Source organism: Lonchura striata, chromosome 20, assembly GCF_046129695.1.
Source record: "Lonchura striata isolate bLonStr1 chromosome 20, bLonStr1.mat, whole genome shotgun sequence".
Lineage (NCBI taxonomy): Eukaryota > Metazoa > Chordata > Aves > Passeriformes > Estrildidae > Lonchura > Lonchura striata.
Genome location: NC_134622.1, coordinates 7,147,232 through 7,165,421, shown reverse-complemented (window position 1 = coordinate 7,165,421; position 18,190 = coordinate 7,147,232). Strand labels below are relative to the sequence as shown.

At 52.1% G+C, this 18,190-nt stretch overlaps 1 protein-coding gene across 3 annotated transcripts in view; it reads left to right on the top strand.

The window, feature by feature from the left end:
* Positions 1-18,190, top strand: part of SMG6 (SMG6 nonsense mediated mRNA decay factor) — a 105,079-nt gene that overhangs the window by 54,785 nt on the left and 32,104 nt on the right. For all 3 annotated transcript variants that reach the window (XM_021551031.2, XM_021551030.2, XM_077787512.1), the window contains exon 13: positions 4,732-4,933. In XM_021551031.2, the coding sequence (XP_021406706.2) occupies positions 4,732-4,933 (202 nt within the window). The remainder of the gene's footprint in view (positions 1-4,731; positions 4,934-18,190) is intronic.

Genomic DNA, 18,190 nt, shown 5'->3' with positions numbered 1-18,190 from the left:
GTGAATTGCAGAGATTGGGGTTTAAAAGCAGGGATTCTGGGAGAAAGGGGGCAGGGTGGATCCCCTAAGGCAGAGATACTGGCAGCAGATGGGTCAAAAGGTGGATCTCCAAGGAGGCTGCTGTATAAGTGACTCCATCCCCTTTTGGGACATATGGCTGGGAGGAAGGTGAAAAGCGATGGACAGAGCTGCTCCTTGCTCTGTTCTGTTGCCACAATTAATCCACTGCTAAATGAAGCACAACAACTGATGGGGAAGCCACTGGCTAGACAGACACTGCTGCAGGGCTGACCCTGGCAAATCTGTGCTCCTTCCACACGGGGCCAAGGGCCTCTCAGTTTGTGGAGACTGTCTGCAAGCATTTAAAAATGGTTAATTTAAACCAAGTATTAAATTGAATCCAAAAGCTGTGAGCACATTCGAGAGCTTACCTTCCCAGAGAGATGTGCCAGATCGCTCTCATCACATTGCTCTTGTGGAGAAGTGTCACTGAGATGGCAGCTCCCACTGGGAGGGATGGACAGAGTCTTGCACAGAGGTGCCAAGACATTGCTGGAGTTTGCTGGAGACTAAATGGAAAATCCCTTTTGCAGATCTCATCCTCAGTAACTCTGGCCACCAGAGTTTCCCTATCGAGACATCAAAGCCAGGGTTCAGAGGTGTCTCAGTAGTGTAAACCTGGCTGAGATTGGAGATAAAGTCAACCAAAGGAGAAGCCAAAAGTCTCTGTGGAGAAGGGGGCTGTGGCAAAGCAGAGTCTGGCTGGGATGAGACTGCACCTCTTATGGGTAAAGAGCTCCAGAGGTGGGTTCCTGGGAGAGGAATGGTTTATGGATGCCTGGCTGGCCAGAGGGACCATGTGCAGAGCAGAGTGGGGGAAATCACTGATGCAGAAGGGCTGTGACCACCTCATCCTGCTCTGCCTGAGCCCACACCAGGGCTGGTGAGGGCCTTTGGGAAGAGCCCCCATGGCCAACCCTTTTTGCTCCTTGCAAAGGAGCCACTTCTACTTCAGCTTCCCGTGGTCCAGGAGAGAGGAAAGGCAGGAGGAGGAGGATGCAGAGCCGCTCATCCGGCGGGCACCGGGAGCTGGCAGTGCCAGTGCCCGGCCCCGGGAGCAGCGGCCCGGGCGTTTGCCATCTGCACGGCAGCGCGGCTCGGCAGCGGCTGGGAACACAATGCAGGGCTTCTTCTGCGCCGCGCTTTCCGGGCTTGTGCTGCAGCTGTGCAGTTTGGATGTTAGTGTTTAAACAAGCTGGTATTACACAGGAAACGGCCACCTCCACAGGCCCCCGCAGGCTTGTAACGTGGGGTCATTGTGCTTGATATTAATCACCAGGCAGCGCGCGCCCCCGGTGAGGACGGCGGCGCCCCGCGCGGGGATTCGGCGAGCATCAGGCTCGCCCTGGCATCCTCTGCCCTCCCCGTGCTTCGCTGTGTGCCTTTTGCCTTGTGGTGATGCCCATCCGGGCACCATCCCTGCCGGGAGCCCTGCCCAGCCTCGCCGGGGCGGCGTTCGGCCCCGGGGCCGCGGTCCAGCTCGCTGCGCACTTGCGCGGCTCTCGCCGCTGCCTGGCCGGGCCGTGTCCGTCGGCGTTGCAGCTGGGCTGCGCTCACACTGACAGCTACATTAAACCTGGAATCCTGAGGCAATAAAAAAGAAATTAACTCTTATTTTTTTTTCCTGTCCTAGCGGAATAAGCAAATGTAAATGTGTCTGTGGGGAAGTGAATGAACCCCCGTTCCGAGGAAAGACCTCGCGCTCACCCCCTTCTCACTTCCTCGGTTAAAAGCTCTGGGAGCCTCGTCCCTGTACCTGGGAGCTCCATGCCTGGGCTCGGTGTCAGTAATTTGGGGCCTCCCTGTGCAGAGGGACGTTGAAGCCGTGGCACTGTGCATGCACTGAGCTTCCAGGCACCTGGAACTGCCTGGGCTCTGCACAGAGGCTCCGGCACTGCCGCGCCGTGGGGTGACATAAGCCAGAAATGCCTGGGGGTGGCCCTGAAGTGGTCCTGGGCAGAGGCAGTGGGGAGAAGGAGGCTGACAGAGCTCCCAAGTGTTGTATGACCTTCCAGGGCAAGTGCATGTCCCAGCAGGAGATTCCCAGGGCCGTAAGTGTCAGCGTGAGCCGTTTGTCCTCGCTGGCTTTGCCAGCAGTAGCAGCTGGTGAATGATCTTGGTGGTGGCAGTGATGGGAGATGTGCTGCAGAGGAGGAGCTGCACCCGAGGGGGTGGTAGAAAATGGTCAGAACTGATCTCTGCAGTGCTGCCTCTGCCATCACAGGAGAAAAACAGGGAAAAAGGCCAACACTGCTTCTTTCTTGGCTTCCTGAAGGCTCTGCAGGGTGCTGCTGGGGTAGCAGTGCAGTGAGAGCTGGCTACCCAGGGAGCCAGCACAGTCTGAGGTTTGACTGAAGTGAGCCCAGGGTGGGAATCTGTCACATCCAGGGCAAATGGGAGATGTGGCAAGGCACTGTCAAGCTGTAGGTGAAGGATGAAGTGACAGGGGCTGCTCTCACACTCCGGGGTGGTGAGGGGTGCCCTGGCTGGCAGTGCTGCTGAGGGGGAGAGGAAAGGGAACTGCTGGGCTGGGTGCTGGCAAGGGCATTAGCAGTGCCAGCTCAGTGACTGTTCCTGTGGCATTTTTCTGACTTTGGATGCCAAGCCCTGTGGAGGGAGATGCTCCTTATGCATTATCTGTGCTGATATGCCTGCCACCACCACCCTGGCCCTGCAGTGAATCCCAGTCCAGCCCAGCATCCTGCCACTGCCCTCTGCCTTACTCTCACTGTCATCATCCCCTGCCTGCAGCTCTGTTTTTTGGGAATATGGGCGAGCTCTCTGCAATGTGTTTCTTTCCCCTCTCCTCCAGCATGGATGTTCCAGCCTCCTGGAAATGTCCCCTGCATCTCTGCCTGTCCCCAAAACGCCAGTGCTCTCATTCCTTGGCAGTTTTGGGCACTTTTCCCGTTCCTCTCCCTGCTGATGCCTCTGCACCTCCTTCATCCCAGCGAGCTCTCGTGGCCTTGGGGCCCCAGCAGTGCTATGTGACTGGCCTCAGGCAGCCAAGCCCAGTTGCCAGCAGGGCACTGGGGGAGGCTGAGCCTCCCAAGCCCTGTGCATCTCCCATGGGCAGAGCTCGCCTTGGAGGTGGCCCAGAGCAGCCCTATCACATCCGGTGCTTGTCTCTGCAGCCCGGGCCGGAGGATAAACTATCAGGGCTGTGGGGCAGTGGATCATTCCTCTTATTATTTTCTTCTTTTGCAGATAGGGGTCGTGGAAAGTTCAGTTCCTTTTAACCCTCGCAGCTCTGTTTATTTTCCAGCTGGTAGCACAAACGCAGCGTTTCCCATTACATCACAAAGGGCCTCGGACAGATCCCTCCGAAAAACGTGTTGCAACTGTTTATTTTTTTCCATATTTAAACATTTCTGACAGCCAGACCTGGCTGAGCCGAGCAATGGAGCTTTGTGAATGAACCCAGCTCCTGGTGTCTGTGGCCAGAGGGTTTTGAAGGACCTCTTCTCCTTTGCAGGACGTGGGCTAGGGCTGGCTCGGGGACGTGGGCGACTCTGCGTTACATGTGTGCTGATTGTGTGCCGGGCTTTGATTAATGGCTCCTCATTCTGCCTGGCTCCCAGGACGCTCTTGAAAACAAGATGTTTCATTTCAGTGTGCTTTCCTGGTACATTGATTCCCGTAAATAACCCAGTGCAGACTCTGTCCACCTGGAGCAGTTCAAAGAGCAGGGGGCCTCCCTCCAGCCCTGGGCTGCCTCGGCCCGCACCGGTCACTGCTGCACCCCCGGGGATGCTGGATTCCCTGTGCTTTTCTCCAGAGGTGTGGGCTGGAGGAGCAGCCTACTAGAAGCACATCAGCCCCAGTTTTCCCTATTTCCTACTTAAATCCCAGTTTACATCCTAAAAAAAACCTAATCTGAGTGTTTGTAGAAGCAGGAGGGGGAAATGCAGTGCGAGGCAGCCTGGTCAGCTGTAGTAGCCCCATGCTTGTTGCTTGTTTCCCTGCTTTCTTCACACTGGCTCTCTCTGCGGTGCTTGGCCTTCCCTGGGTTGTGCTCAGCCGTGGGGATGTGTGATGGGAATGCATGGAAAGCAGGCCAGGGCTCCTGTGTTTGCACCCTGGACATCACTGCCACTCTGGGAACGGGGGACATGGCAGAGGCAGGTTTGCCGGTCACTCGTGAGAGTTGAAACCCACGGCCAGAAGCCAAGCACGGCTTTAACCCCCCATGCCTGGGATTTAGCTGTGAAAATCTCTGTGGCTGCAGCACGTGGTCACAGCAGATAAGAGCTGTGTGAAGGAGAGGATGCTCCAGGCTGGGCTGGAGCCCCCCAGGGTGGATTGGAACTCTTCAAGAGCCCCGACAGCAACGCGGGCGTTTGCTCTGTCCTTCCAGCAGGCTTTAAAATTGAGTAACATCATCTGGAACGAGCTGGGCTCACGGGGAAGCCGCTCCCCGCGGGCAGAGGTGGGCAGAGCACGGGCAGGGGACATCCCGGGAGCTGTCCCCATCCAGGGGGACGGTGGCCGGGGTCAGGGTCCCTGGCGGGGTCAGTGCCAGCGCAGCTGCGCCGGGGCGTCCCGCGGGGCAGGGCAGCAGCGGTGCCGTGCCTCGCCTCGCCTCACCTCTCTGGTATTCGCTGCAGCATTGCAGGCAACTCCCAACGCATTCCAGCCCTCAATTGCTCACGTCTCTCCTCGTTCTCCCAGGGTCTCAGTAGATGTGTGGGCGACGCTGGCTGACTTCTGTAACATACTGACCACAGTGAATCAGTCGGAGGTGCCCTTGTACAAGGACCCAGATGACGACCTTGCCCTGCTTAGCCTGGAAGAGGATCGGCTGCTCTCGGGCTTCGTTCCCCTGCTGGTCGCCCCCCAGGAGCCCTGCTACGTGGAGAGGACCTCGGACAAGGTCAGCAGTAGGCCAAACATCCCCCCTCGATTCCTCCAGACTTTTATTCTTGGGAAGTTTTCTGTGCAAACGGAACACGATTAAGTCATTGAGAAGGGTGTTAAGGGAAAATATCGACCTTTCAGCCGCTGACATCCAGCTCTGTGTCATGAAAACCCCTCTCGACTTCCTCTGGTGTGTGTGTGCTCGCTGGCATGTTGTATATACGATCATTTCCTCACTTGTTTAAATAGTGCAGCTTGTGTTGGCAGAGCTCTCGGTGCACTCCAAATGGTTTGCATCATGCTTAAAGCACCCTCCCCCTCCCCCCGGCCACAAAACTCTGCCTTAGGAAGGCAGCCAGGACTTTTTTCCTTCTCTAAAGAGGAGAGTGATAAATAGGTGACTAGAGAGAAGCAGACACCATGTGTTAACGTACAAAAGGCTTTTAGGAATATGAAGCATTCCCCACTGCCCGCTCTCTATTTTCCTTTCTTTGCTCTAGGAGCCCATTCTAGGCTGAACTTTCCTTTGGCTGTTTGTTTTTAGAATAATGAAATCAGTTCCCTTGTTGATGTGGGGTTTTGGGTCTGCTCTCTGGCACCACCTGGCCAGGAGGGATCTGGGGGCTGCACTTGGAGAATGTGTCTGAGCCTGGTGGGGGATGGAGGAGGCACAATGGCATTTGTTTTGCACGCCCTTGGAGGCACGGCAGGATGAGAGTGGCTCTCAACAGTTTCCTGCTCGGAGGCAGAACTGCAGCTCCAAAAACATGGCTCATCTGGGAAACTGCAGTGTCCCCTCCCTGAGGGGTTGATGCTCCAGGAGGAGAAGTGAGGATGCAGAGCAGGTTTCTGTGGAGAGCCTGCGTGTGACAATGGCAAGGTGCCTTTCCCCATGCCACTTCTTCATGACATTGTCCTGAAATGACAGAGAGAAGTTCAGGACCTTTCTCACAGAGGGACCCAAAGGTGCAAATTTCTGTTTCACTTCTCTGTCTGCCCCAACCTGTGCTCACAGCTCTGCCTGCAGCATGGGAGCACAGGCTCCCAGTAAAACCAGGAGCCCTCTCAGTTTGGGGAAGCAGCTTAGTCCAGCAAGTGTCTGTGGAAACATGAATTTTCAAAGCTCTTATTTGTCAGGGTTAAAATAAGAAGTGTGCAATTGCCATTGCTGCCCTAAGGATTGCCCGGTGTGTGTGGTGGCCTCACAGGGGTTCTGCTGGGGACAATCCAAGTGTCCCTATACAGAAATTCTTTTCCCAGCAGCCACAAAGCAGAGCCCCCAGCAGGCAGGTGAGATGGCTGAGCAACTCTGATGCCCTGTAACTTGTGGGAGGGGATGGGTATTCCCTGAACTCTGCCTCCTCTAACCACACACCAGTTTATTTGGAGTGCCATCTACCTGCCCTGCCAGGCACTTGCACTGTGTCTGTCCTGTAGCTACACCTGAGCTACGGAGCTGAATTCTCCCTGTCCCAGCTCCCTTTGTCCTGGTGCTTTGTAAAGAAATTGCACAACTCCACAGCTCAGCACCAGCTACCCAGGAATTCAGGAATATCAGGCATGGTGGTATCTCAGTTCTGCTGAAAAAGCAGCAGCAATCCCAGAGGGAAACAGCCAGGCCTGGCTGTGCCTGTACCCCTTTATTTCTTCCTGACCAGTGTTTTTATTAATGGTCAGACAGTGGAACAGCAGGTGTGCATGTTCACTGTGCATAGGACACCTGAGAGGATGAGGGGGAGAGCAGTGAGTTAGAAAAGAGAGCTCAAAAGCCTGATTTCCAAGAAGGACCTGGCTGAACTGAGGCTTTCTAGTCTAAAGGAAATTCGGGGAAAAGGCAGAGAGGAGAACAAGGTGTCCTCCAGCTCCATGCTGAAAAGCACAGGAAGGAACAGGCAGAAATTGTGGCAAAACAGATTAAGGTGAAAAACTTTAGGAAAGGTTTCACACCTTTGGCTAGTTCAGCACTTGTGAGCAGCCTCCTTAGTGAGTCTTGAGGAACTCTCCAGCCTTGGAGATTTTCAAAACAAGCTGGGTGACTCTCAGGTACAACTTGGGTTGAGGTAAACACCTTGGAATAGAAGGCAAAGTGACCTCTTTGGATGAACCTCCCTCATTTTCTGCCATTTGGAAATGCTCTAGAAAGAGACTGGAGTGGCAACTACGTCAATACAATCAAGTGACTGCCCTGTTCCACAAATCTTACCCCTCTGCAGCATTAATGAAGGAATTGTTGGGCTCTGCAGGAGTGGGGTGTTGCAGAAGGCACTGCAGAGCCAGCCAGGACTGAGAGGCAAAAACCCACATAGGAGTGACTGTGAGCAAGATACAAAAGGCACTTTCTAGCAAAGAATCTCCCAACCCAACCTAAACTTGTGTGCCATCTCCACTCCACCATCTGCTCCTTGCCCTCCCTGTAGCATGCAGAGGTGAATCCAGCTCCTTGGCAGTTCATCGGTTCAAGGTCAGGTTGGACAGGGCTTGGAGCAACCTGCTCCAGTTAGTAGAAGGTGTCCCTGTCCATGGCAGGGGGTTGGAACTGGATGGTCTTTAAGATCCATTCCAACCCAAACCATCCGGAGCCTGTGGGATGCATCTCTGGGCTGTTTGCAGTGGAAGGTCTCTGCTGAGCATGGTGGCATTTTGGGATCCATGTCCCTGAGCCTCCAGCAGGCAATGGCAGCAGAACAACTCTCTCTGGCACTGATTTTTTTCCCATACTGATTTTTCATTGCTTTTTAGCAGGAGTTATTTTTTGCACCAAATTTCTTTCTGTTGTGTTCTCAGTCTTGGCCCAGTTTTCAGCCCAGATTCTTTGCTGGAGAGGCAATGAGAATGTACTGCTCTTTATATGGCACAATGTGAATATCTTGTGGGTTCTGGTGTGCCAGAGTGACTCTGGGTCCCTTTTCTACCACTCACATGCCTAGGAAGAGGCAGTCGGCTTTTACTACAAGGATATCTCACCTTGCTTGCTGATGCTCCAAATCCTTACCCCATTTTTTTTACCTCTAGCTTATTAATTAGTTTGTAACATTTCAGAGGAAAAGAATCTGTTGAAAGGCAGAACCAGAAGGAATTGGGCTTAAAATGGTGTTGGGCTATTTGCTTTACCAAGAGGGTGGTTGTTTTGTAAGCTGTATAGGACAAACACTGTGCTTCCCACTCCTTTTTGTTCTCCACATCCCATTTAGCAGATGGAGTGCAGAATTCAGCCAGAGTTTCTCAGTGAGTTTTTGAGCATTTGGCCTGGCTCTTATTTTGAATAAAAACGTTCTATTCCGTTCGCTGCCATGAAGCCGCGCGTTCGAATTCCTGCTGGAGCCAGTGGGACACTTAGAGCTTCCCATCGTCTCTTGCACTGTCATTGGAGCTGTAACCAACAAAAGCTGGCTCTGGGGTGAGCAGAACTCAGAGTTGTTTTCCTGGGTGTGTGTGTTGGGCACATCTCCACTGCAGCTTGTGTGATGGAACACCACCGACCGTACCAGTCAGCAGCAAACTATGCAGCCTGGTGCCTGAGCTGTCAGCTGTGTCTGCAGCCTCTGCAGCCCAAGGAGACACTGCCAGGACCTCCCTCACCCAGCCCTGGACCCGAGGCAAGAGCAGGGAGCAGCAGGATGGCTGAGTTAAGGTTGGGAAGGTGGCAACTGTGGAGTCATGGTGCTGGTAATGGAAAACACTTGGGTCGTGTTGAGGTTAAAGAGAGTCCTGGTGATGGTGCGTGGGTGCAGCCCTGGGAACCTAGGGCACGTCCTGGATTCCTCAGCTCTCACTGGATGCTGTTGTCTCGGGAGCATCCTGCTCTGCAGTGACTCCATGGAGCTCGTGGCAAAGCTGGAAGAGGGCTGCACATATCCCTGATGTGGAGCAGAGCAGGGAGGTTCCCTTTCTGCAGGCATGGATTGCCCACATCCCTGCAGGCTCTTCATGGGCTCAGCGTGTGCATCTCCCAGGCCTGTGCCTGCAGCACACCCTCTGCCACATGCCCCAGCCGTGGGCACATGTGGAGGAGAAAGTGTTAATGTCCCTTCCCACAATAAACCTCTCTGCATGGGGGGTCCTGAAACCTGAGCCTGTCTCTCTCCTCCCCCAGCCCTGACACACGTTAATAAAAGGTTTTTAAACGCCAATAAAAAGGCAGCAGCCCCAGCTCACCAGGTCCGGGGCCCGGGGTCCTTGGGAAGGCACTTCACAAATGTGTTTTTTGCATTTTCAGGCTTTTGGCTGGTGAATAAGATTGAGGAGAAATACTCCTTCCCCTGATAACAATACAGTGAGACGCAGGATCAGCAGTGTGTGGATTAAAACCAGACGGTGCATGATTAATACATGTGCTTATAGGGCCAGTCACCGTGGTTCCCTCCCCTCAAACAGAAAGGCACTTTTTTTCCTTTCCCTCGTGTGCATGCTCATGTGTGGAGTGGACTGTCTCAGATACTCACCACTCAACTGGTCTCAACCTTGTCTCACCTCACCAGGCAAATGAAAGCCCTAAAACGTGAGGCTCTGAAAATTAATTAGCAATATTTTACTGCCAGACCTACGAGCTGGGTATTGCGTGGCTCCTCCTGCTCCGGGGTGGCCAGTGAGCTTCCCACACTTGGTGCTGTTCCTTGTTTCACTCACCTGTCATTGCAGATAGCCTAAATCCCAAGCTTTATTCTCCTTAGAAATCCCAAATCTCTCTCCTCTACACTGTCCAGCCCAGGTGGATAGTTCAAATGTGACCCTCTCTCTAGTTGCCCAAACATGCTCAAGACTGGGCAGTAGCCTTTGGATTAGTTGTTTAGGAGCTAATTATTATTTAGACTTGGGCTAAAATTAGTCCTGTCTTGTTATTCACTTCACTTATTTATGGTATTTCAGTCTTCCTAAGACTCTCAGAGATCTCTTGGCAGCTTGTAGTCACGTCTGATGCTTCTTGGAAAGGGAGCTCTGGGTTTAAAAGCCCAGGAGGAGAAGCTGTTGGAGTGACTGGGCTCTGTCATGCCTCTAAACACCAGGCTCTTTGTCCTTTCTGAGACCTAATGACTCCTGGAATGCAAGGGATTCAATCCACCTTGGAGTGGCCACACTGTAGTGATTTTGGGATGACTTTTTGCAAGGCATCCGAGAAAAGGTAGCAAGACCAGGGCTCTGAGAGCACAAACTCTTTGTAAGCAGAGAGAAAACCCCAGTGAGCAAATGTAACTTGTTTTCTCAGCATCCTTTCCATATTCCCATTCCATAGCCTTGGAGCATCTCCCTCCAGCTGGCAGGCAAATGCTCTCAGCCCATGAGAGTGAGAGCTTCCAGCTTGGAGTTTGGTCCAGAGAGGAAAAGGGAAACTGTGAGCAGAGATCGGAGCCCCAAGGAGGAGAGTCCAGTGAGGAGTCATCCTTGAAAAACTCCTTCCATTCCTGCCTGCCTCGGTTTCCAAACAAGCAGTGAAAGATTCCTGCCACGGGCAGCCCTGCTGGGAGCGGGGACTTGGCAGGAGCTGGCAGCCCCGAGGCGGCAGAGTAAGAGATGTTTACATTTTCTGACCAGTATCTGAACTCCATCCCAGCCTCGACCTTCCCTTTCATGTGGTGCCTTTGGATTGTAAAAGGCAATTAAACTAAATTATGGGCCATGTTGGAAGATGATGTCACGGGGGGATGGAGGAGAGGCTGGATTTTATGCCACCGTGAAGGTAGTGTGGGGAACATCACCTGCTTTGAACTCCTCAGCTGTCCTTGGCATCACCTTGAGCCGTGAGTGCCAGGGGCTGTGTGGGCACTGTGGAAGCCTCTCTCTGCCTTTGCCAGTTGCCTTTAGCACAGTGGGAAGTGCCAGGCTCAGTCCATGTCCCCAGGTTTAGGTGGCAGAGGAGGCAAATCTGGTGACTTGTGATGTTTTAAGTGCAGCATTGTAGCAATGAGCACTAGTCCTGTCCAGTGCCTGCTGCAACATCTCCTAGGGTTGTGCAGGGCATCTTCCAGAGAGGAATCCTATTCAGTTATTGTTTGGCCTCAGTTTTTAACCACTTTTTAAGCCAAGAGAGTTCTGAGGATATTCTTAAAATTGAGTTTCTGCAGCTGAAGGTGAAGGGAGCCGATGGCAAACAAGCACTAGCACGGCACAAGGACGCTGAATCCAGCACTGGAGAAATCTGCAATGTGGAATAATAGTTCAGCCTCTTGAAGGGGGGGTTGGTTAAAAAGAAGAAGAAGAAGAAAAAAAAAAACTGCAATAAATCTAGCGAGTGGAATCTGCGGGAAATGATCCCATCTGGAAAACTCCAGTGCTGGTGCTGCTGAAGGCTTAAGGAGCGATGCAGATCGCAAAAAGCAAAGCCTGCAGTCTGAGGATGACAGGCTGCTTAATTGATGTCCATTGCAACTGGTACTCTGCCAGTTTATGTTGGCCACCTGCCAGCGTGCTGTAATTTTGGGGCCAGGTGTGAAGCGTTTCTGTTCCATCTTGTTCCCAAGCACCTACAGAAGCCTCACACATCTCACTCGAGGCTGCAGCCCTGTAGGAAACAGCTGTACAGGTATAGGTGAAAGGAAATGTCACAGCTGGGCTGGGAGCCCTCCCCCGTGCCTTGCCCGGGGCTGTGTTTGGGGGGCCACCCCCTCCCCTCCGCCCCCACGCCGGGTTTGGGGAGGTGGTCACTGTCACAGGCACACCTGCCTGTCTGTCAGCAAGCTGCTTTGAACATCGGGGAACTTCTGGGAGGAATGCACAGGTCAGAAACCCCCTCTTCAAAGAGGAGCCCAGGGTGGTGTGTGTCGGTTCTGGGAATGGGGAATCCAGCCCGGGAGAGCCCCGGATGTTGGCCAGCTGGGGAGGCTGTGGCCATCTCCACTGGCTTCTTCTGCCTCATGAAACCACAAGGAAATTTCCAACAGCAGGTCTTGTAGAAAGCACAAACCCTTGATTCTGGAAGGCTGAGAACCCTTCAGGATCCTCAGCAAATTGTCACCAGGCCCAGTTTCAGTCACTGTTAAAAATATGCATTATTTCCCAGCTAAATTTGCTTTGTCTCAGTTTCCAATAATTGGATTTTGCTGTAGGTTTGGAAGTTGTGGGTTGCTGCTTTAGCTCTGATATGTAAATGTGTCCCAAGTCCCCCCAGTTCCCATCCTGTTTTTTATAAGCTGAATAGATGGAGTGAGAGGCAGGACAGTCTCGGGCATGGTTTTGATTCCCTGAGCTGCTCTCCTGGTGTGTTTGAGCTGTGACTGTCCAGGCTCCACATGTTGCTCCTCAGGAGGAGGTGACACTGTGCTGTCCCACTGTCCTCTATCCCCATGGACACTCCCAGTGTCCTGCAGCCCTTGCTCCTTTCTGCAGGCACAATTTGGCATTAACTGTGGTAAATAGCACCGGGTTTGTTCCTAACTAAGTGTCTGAGAAATCCCAAGTTTTTGCCTGTTACTGAGCTGCTCTCTTGAAACCTTGGGAGGGTTTGAGTCAGTGTCTAATCTGCTGGCTTTATCAGGAGAGGTTTTCTTTGTCCAGGTCACTGAACCTATTGTTAAGCAGCATAAGCCTGAGTGAGCTTCCCTGTGGCCCCGCCAGCACTGCCCTCCTGTTTACGCTGACATTTTAAGACCTCTGCTGAGCAGATTTGGATCCAGGCCGTATCCTGTGCACCGCAGTCTCTGGGGCATAGGAGCTTTTCACGTCCTCTCGCCCGGCCGTGCCGAGTGCTCGGGGCTGCTGACGCAGGGCCGTGGCATCGGGCTGGAGGCAGCAGGAGATCAAACCCTGCAGCCCCTTTGCCACAGCCAGGTGTGAACCAGGTCCTCCTGTAGCCCTGGGCAGGCAGGGTGGCGAGGAGGAGCAGATCTGACAGCAGCCCCCCCCCTTGCAGAGCTGGGGTCCTGCTGCTGTGCCTGGTGCTGGGCTGAGGGCTGTGTGTGGGAACTGCAGTCACACTGCGAGGTGAGGAACCACCTGCCAACGTGTTAAGATCCAGTTACACGTGTTCTCTTCACCCCTGTGACAGTGAGAGGCAGAGTGGCTTTGTGGTCTGGGCTTGCAGGGAAGTACAAGGTGCTGCCTTCCAGGCAGTCCCATCTCCTGCAGTGGGCAGCAGGGAGGGAAGAACCAGCAGCTGGTGGAAACAACCTTCCCTGTCCCTGAAATGCCTCTTTCCTGGCATGGGGAGGGAAGAAGTGCTACCACAGTGCGTGGGGAGTTTTCTCAAGTGGCTTGTGATGTTTCCATGCCTTCCTCCCCAGCCTTGGATGCATCTCTGCCTCTCCTCCAGGCTCATCTTGGACAGGGCGCTTCAACCACAGTGTGAGCTCCAAGTGAATCAGGGTGTGAGCTGTGCACGTGCCCCAGCACGTGTCGGGTGCTCAGCCAGCCCTGCACAGCTTGGCTCTGCTGTCAGCTGAAGGCTCTTTTAAAGTGTTTTCTGGAAGTGAGATGGGATCATCAGCTCGAGGCAGAGACTGACAGGATAAATCAGCCTTGTCCCATGCCTGGGCTTGGATCTTTCCGTGCGGATCAGATGACGCTCACTGTCCAACGTCCTCGCTTGTGTCATGGTCAGGCCAGGTTTGTGTAATGAGATGGGAAACTCACTTGTGTTTAGTCCTTTTGTCCTAAAAAACTGCTTCCAGAGGTTCAGCACAGATTCTTGGGAAACGGGAAATGTCCTATTCAAGAAACTCGCTGACTGTGTGTTCCTGCAGTTGGGAATAGTGGAGTGACCTAGGAAAGGAGAGTCAGACCCTGTGCAGCACCTCCTTGGAGCACACAGTGTGCACCCTTCACTTCCCTTGGGATTTTGCAGTGGGAAGTGGCCTTTCTGCTGCCCCAGCACCCAGATAGCACAAAACCTGCCACCTCTTGGCAGGACATCAGGCCCAGAGAGTGCACAGGTATTGCCACGGCTTTAGTGTACTTGGAATGACATAGCAGAGCCCAGACCTCGTGGAATGTGCTGATTAATCTATAAGTGTATTGAAAGGCCTCATTAAAACACCATTAATGCTGGATCCCCTCCCAACGAGCCATCTCTTATTGCTACCCAGAGAAACTCTGAGGAAATGGAAAGGCTGCTCTGGCTAGCTGAGCTGTCCCTGGGCATGAAGCATAGCTTGAGACAATCTTTGTGCTGCTCAGGTGTCATTGTGGTGCTTTGGATCACATGAGAAGTCCCTGGGACCTGGTGTTGCATCTTTGCCAGCTGGATATGCTGCCATTGCTCAGGCTCCTCTTTCTGGTACTAAACTCAGTCCTTGACCTGACTCTTGGCCTCTGCCCAAGACCCAGCTTTAGAGGGACCCTCTTTCATGGCACTGTTCTGTCTTTGCCCAACTGAAATGCTGAAATCCCATCTAAAGGCAAGGACGGCTGTGGTATCCACCAAGGCAGCTATGGGAAGGACCTCAGGAAACCCGAAAAAAGACCCAATTAATAACTCCTCATTGTTATCCTGAATAAGAAAGATCCACGTCCTGCAGAGCTTGCCAAAGAAGTGGACGGGGTGGAATGCAGGGAGTGGTCAGCCCAAATAACAGATGGGGATCTACTCTGTCTCTATGGGAGACGGAAGGTGACCTCTGTCATTGAGCTTGGAGTCTGCTCCCCACGTTTCTGCTCCCAGCTGAAGCTTGTGTTGTTTTTGTGGATGCCAAATCCCTTTGCCAGCACTGGGCTGGGGCTGGGCGAGGTTGGAGAGCCCAGCTGCCGTGGCAGGACAGAGCTGTCATCCCCAGTGCCCTCCTGCTGTCACATCCCAAACCCCAGAGAGAAGGACACACCACCATAATCTTATTTATTGATTTTTTTTTTTCTCAAAGTCATTGAAGTCGAATCGCTTCCCAGGCATTAATGAATGTATCTCCACAACACGTTTTGACAGAAGGAAAAGCAATTTCCTTGTTAGGGATTGGCAACAGAGGTACACGGGGCTGAGGGACTGAGCTGGTCCCACAGGAAGCCTTGGCTTCAGGATGAGAACAAACCCCTGATACCCAGGATTTCAGGCCAGTGCCTCAGCCCCAGGCCACCCGTGTCCCTTAGGAAGACCAGGGGGTACTAAGGGAAGGTTCATTGGGAAGCATAAAAATTCTTCCCAAACACAGACCCCACACGAGCGGCTTGACTGCTGCTGGCCTGGCTGTGTCTGCGGTGGGACATGAAAAATGCTGGATATTTAATCCAGCAGATAATCGCATTTTTCCCCATAACATATTTGCATATATTTCCCTAAACATAAGGTAAAAGCCATAATTTATTTAAATCAACAAAATTTGTCTTAACATTTTACATACCAGCATTTTACATTTTCTCCACCATGTGTAACAAATATTTATCTATATGTTTATATATTATGAATAGTGACAACTATGGTTCTTATTTGTAGTCATTTCATTGATTTATTTTTTTAAACTTTTCCCAAACCTTCATTGTACTTGGAATAGGTAGATGCACATATAAACACAAGCTCTGAGGATGAAGACAAATGTGTTTTCTGAGGAGTTGCTGCCTGCCTGCTCTGTGAACAGCAGACCAGATTTACATTCTGGTTCCGTATTTATCTTAAGCATAAACAATGCGATGTTTATTATAGCAGCCATTATTAGGAAAGGAGATTTATGTCCATGCACAGAAAAAGATTGAGTTTGCTCCATCCTTCCAGACCTGTCTCACTTCACCTGATACCTGTTCCATGTGTGATTCCCATGGAAAAGTGGCTCTGGAGCAGCTCCCCAGGGTGTGTCAGGGACGTGCTGCTGCTGTGCACTTCTGGAGCTGCTGCAGTGACCTCCCAGCTGCGGTGACGTGCCACATGTCTGGTGCTGAGGTCACTTCTGAAGATCATTTTTGTGCTCTTAAGTCACCCAGATGCTTCTCGAACTCGCACCCATTGCCAGTTTTTATTATTAGCTCCCTCTAGTACCAGTAACTTTTTTTAGTTTTAATGAGTAAAGATTTAATCAGCAGTGATCTGAGCTTTGCTGAAGCCTCATGGATGAAATGCTCTCGTCGGCCCAGGCCGTGGGAGCTGAATTTGCTCAGAACTTGCCTGTTTTCATACTTACAAATAAAAGTAACATTTAGACATGAGCATCCTCACCAGTTTCTCTGGGACTGAGTTAGTGACTGTCCTGATGTGGAGAAGGAGAGATCCTCCAGGTGTCCTCATTTGGGAAGTATGGAATACTTGCTAAACATGCCTTTCTTCCTGGGAATCTCTGGAATCTCTGACCCTGTGGAGGTAGCAAAGCCCTCACCACAGCCACCCTTTGCTCCACAACATCCTCCCCTTTCCAGGATAAAATCCACCACTTTGGAGAATGGTTTATTTAAATGAGTTCATTTCTTACGTGGGTTTTTTTGGGTTTTGTTTTGTTTTGTTTTTTGTTTGTTTTTTTTTTTTTGCAAAATGAAACATTTTGTCATGGTGAAGTGTGAGGACAAGAAAGAATTTGCTGGAAATTCTGAGAGACTTAGCACGCGTGTGCTAATGGGATATAATTTCCACCCTGCCATGTCTCTCCTCATACAGACTGAAGGGTATGGGCTGTTCCTCCTCCTGATGAGATCCTGGAAGCCTGGTTTACATGGCTTCAGGGCAGCCTGGTGAGGAAGAGGAAGCCTGGCAGCACTACCCCTCAGAGATGCCCCATCCTGTCTTGGGCAGTGCCACCCCTTTCTGCTGGCACCTCGCTCCCCCTGGAGCTTGTTCCCTCAGGCAGGATTCCCACTTTTCAGCTCTTCCCAGATTTCACCTCGGTTTCCCCCTTTTTAATAGGAATGTTTGGCCTCTTGCACTCGGGCTCAGGGAGGAGCAGCTTGTTTCTGCAGCTGGCCTGGTGCCAGATGTCATCACTTCAGGCAGTGCCACGCTGCACATCTTCAGCAGTTTGAAATGGAGAGACAGAGAGAGACAGATAAGATCAGCAGCTTTAGGTGATGGCATTGTTTCAAATAAACCATGCATGACCCAAAGCTTCCACTTCAAATGGGGAATGAAATTGCTTCATCCTTTGACAGCTTGCTCCATGAAAGAAATTTATCTTCACTTAATTGCTTTAGATCCCAAGAGGCTGTGTACAGTAATTTCTAGGAGATAATTATATCAAATTAAAAAAAATATGTGACTATCTGGCTGCTGAGCATGAATGCAATGGCCAGAGAGCAGGGAGGAAGGAGGTACCACAGCTGAGCCCTGCTCACAGAATCCTTCTCCTCAGTGTCCACAGGCACTTGGGGAGCACAGGAGAGTCTGCCTGCAAGGGCTGAGCAGCGAGCTTGGAGCTGGGAATTCTGCTCCCCCAGAGCATCTTCAGGAGCAGGGAAGCCTTTGCTCCCCTGCTGGGGCATGGCAGGGATGTGTCACCCGTGCCTTGTCCCTTGTGGACAGGACACCTCGCCAGCAGAGCTTGGCAGTGCCTCCATCCGGTTCGTTCTCCCGTGTGGATGTACAGTAGAGCTGAGGAACAAGAAAGCTTGTTGATTTAAAAACATGTATATTTAGAAGCAGAGTGTAAACTTCCTGCCCAGGCTGGGATTGGATTCTTGACTATGTTTGAGTTTCCAGTTTTCATTTCCTTTGCCCTCATACTTAACATTGTGTATCTCCCAGAGTGTGCCCCAGACTAATCTCTCTCTAACCCTCCCTTGCCCCGCATTTTTCTGCCATTATTTGCACATCAGTTCCAGCTCTTCCAGGAAGCAGCATATCTCCTGATTGTCACTCCATGCCACAGCTCAGCTCCTGCAGGTCTCCTGTGTCCCTCTGGAAGTGACCTCAGACCCAAGCCAGCAGCAGATCCAAGCTGGGGACTGCAGCAGGGACAGAGCTGCTGGCAGTTGCCATCCCACAGAGAAAGATGGGCTCTTGGCACGGGTTTGAAATCCTGAAGGGACACTCATTCCTCTTGTTAGCTCATGGGAAACAGTCACTGACCAGTCCCAGCAGGGGTAAATCCATCCTCTAAGTCTTCTCTTTCTCTCCTTCACATCAGGCTCCACACCCTCCCTGACTGCTCCTTGTGACAGCTCCTGCCCTGCCATTGCCTTTACAGCCCATATCCTGGGGACAAAGAGAAAGTTGTTCCCCCCAGGGCCATGACAATTCTTGTGTGTGATCCTATGTGGGCTTTGAAAGGGTTGACAACAATCCTGAGCCAGAACTGAGCTCCTCCCCAGCCCTGTGATGTGCAGGCTGGTTTTTGAAGTGCGGTGCTGCTTCAGCTGTTCCCAGGAAGTCTGCAGGGGAACCGTGTTTGTACTAACGAGGTAAAAGTCCCCGTGTGTTTCTGGAGGGGATCTGCTCAAT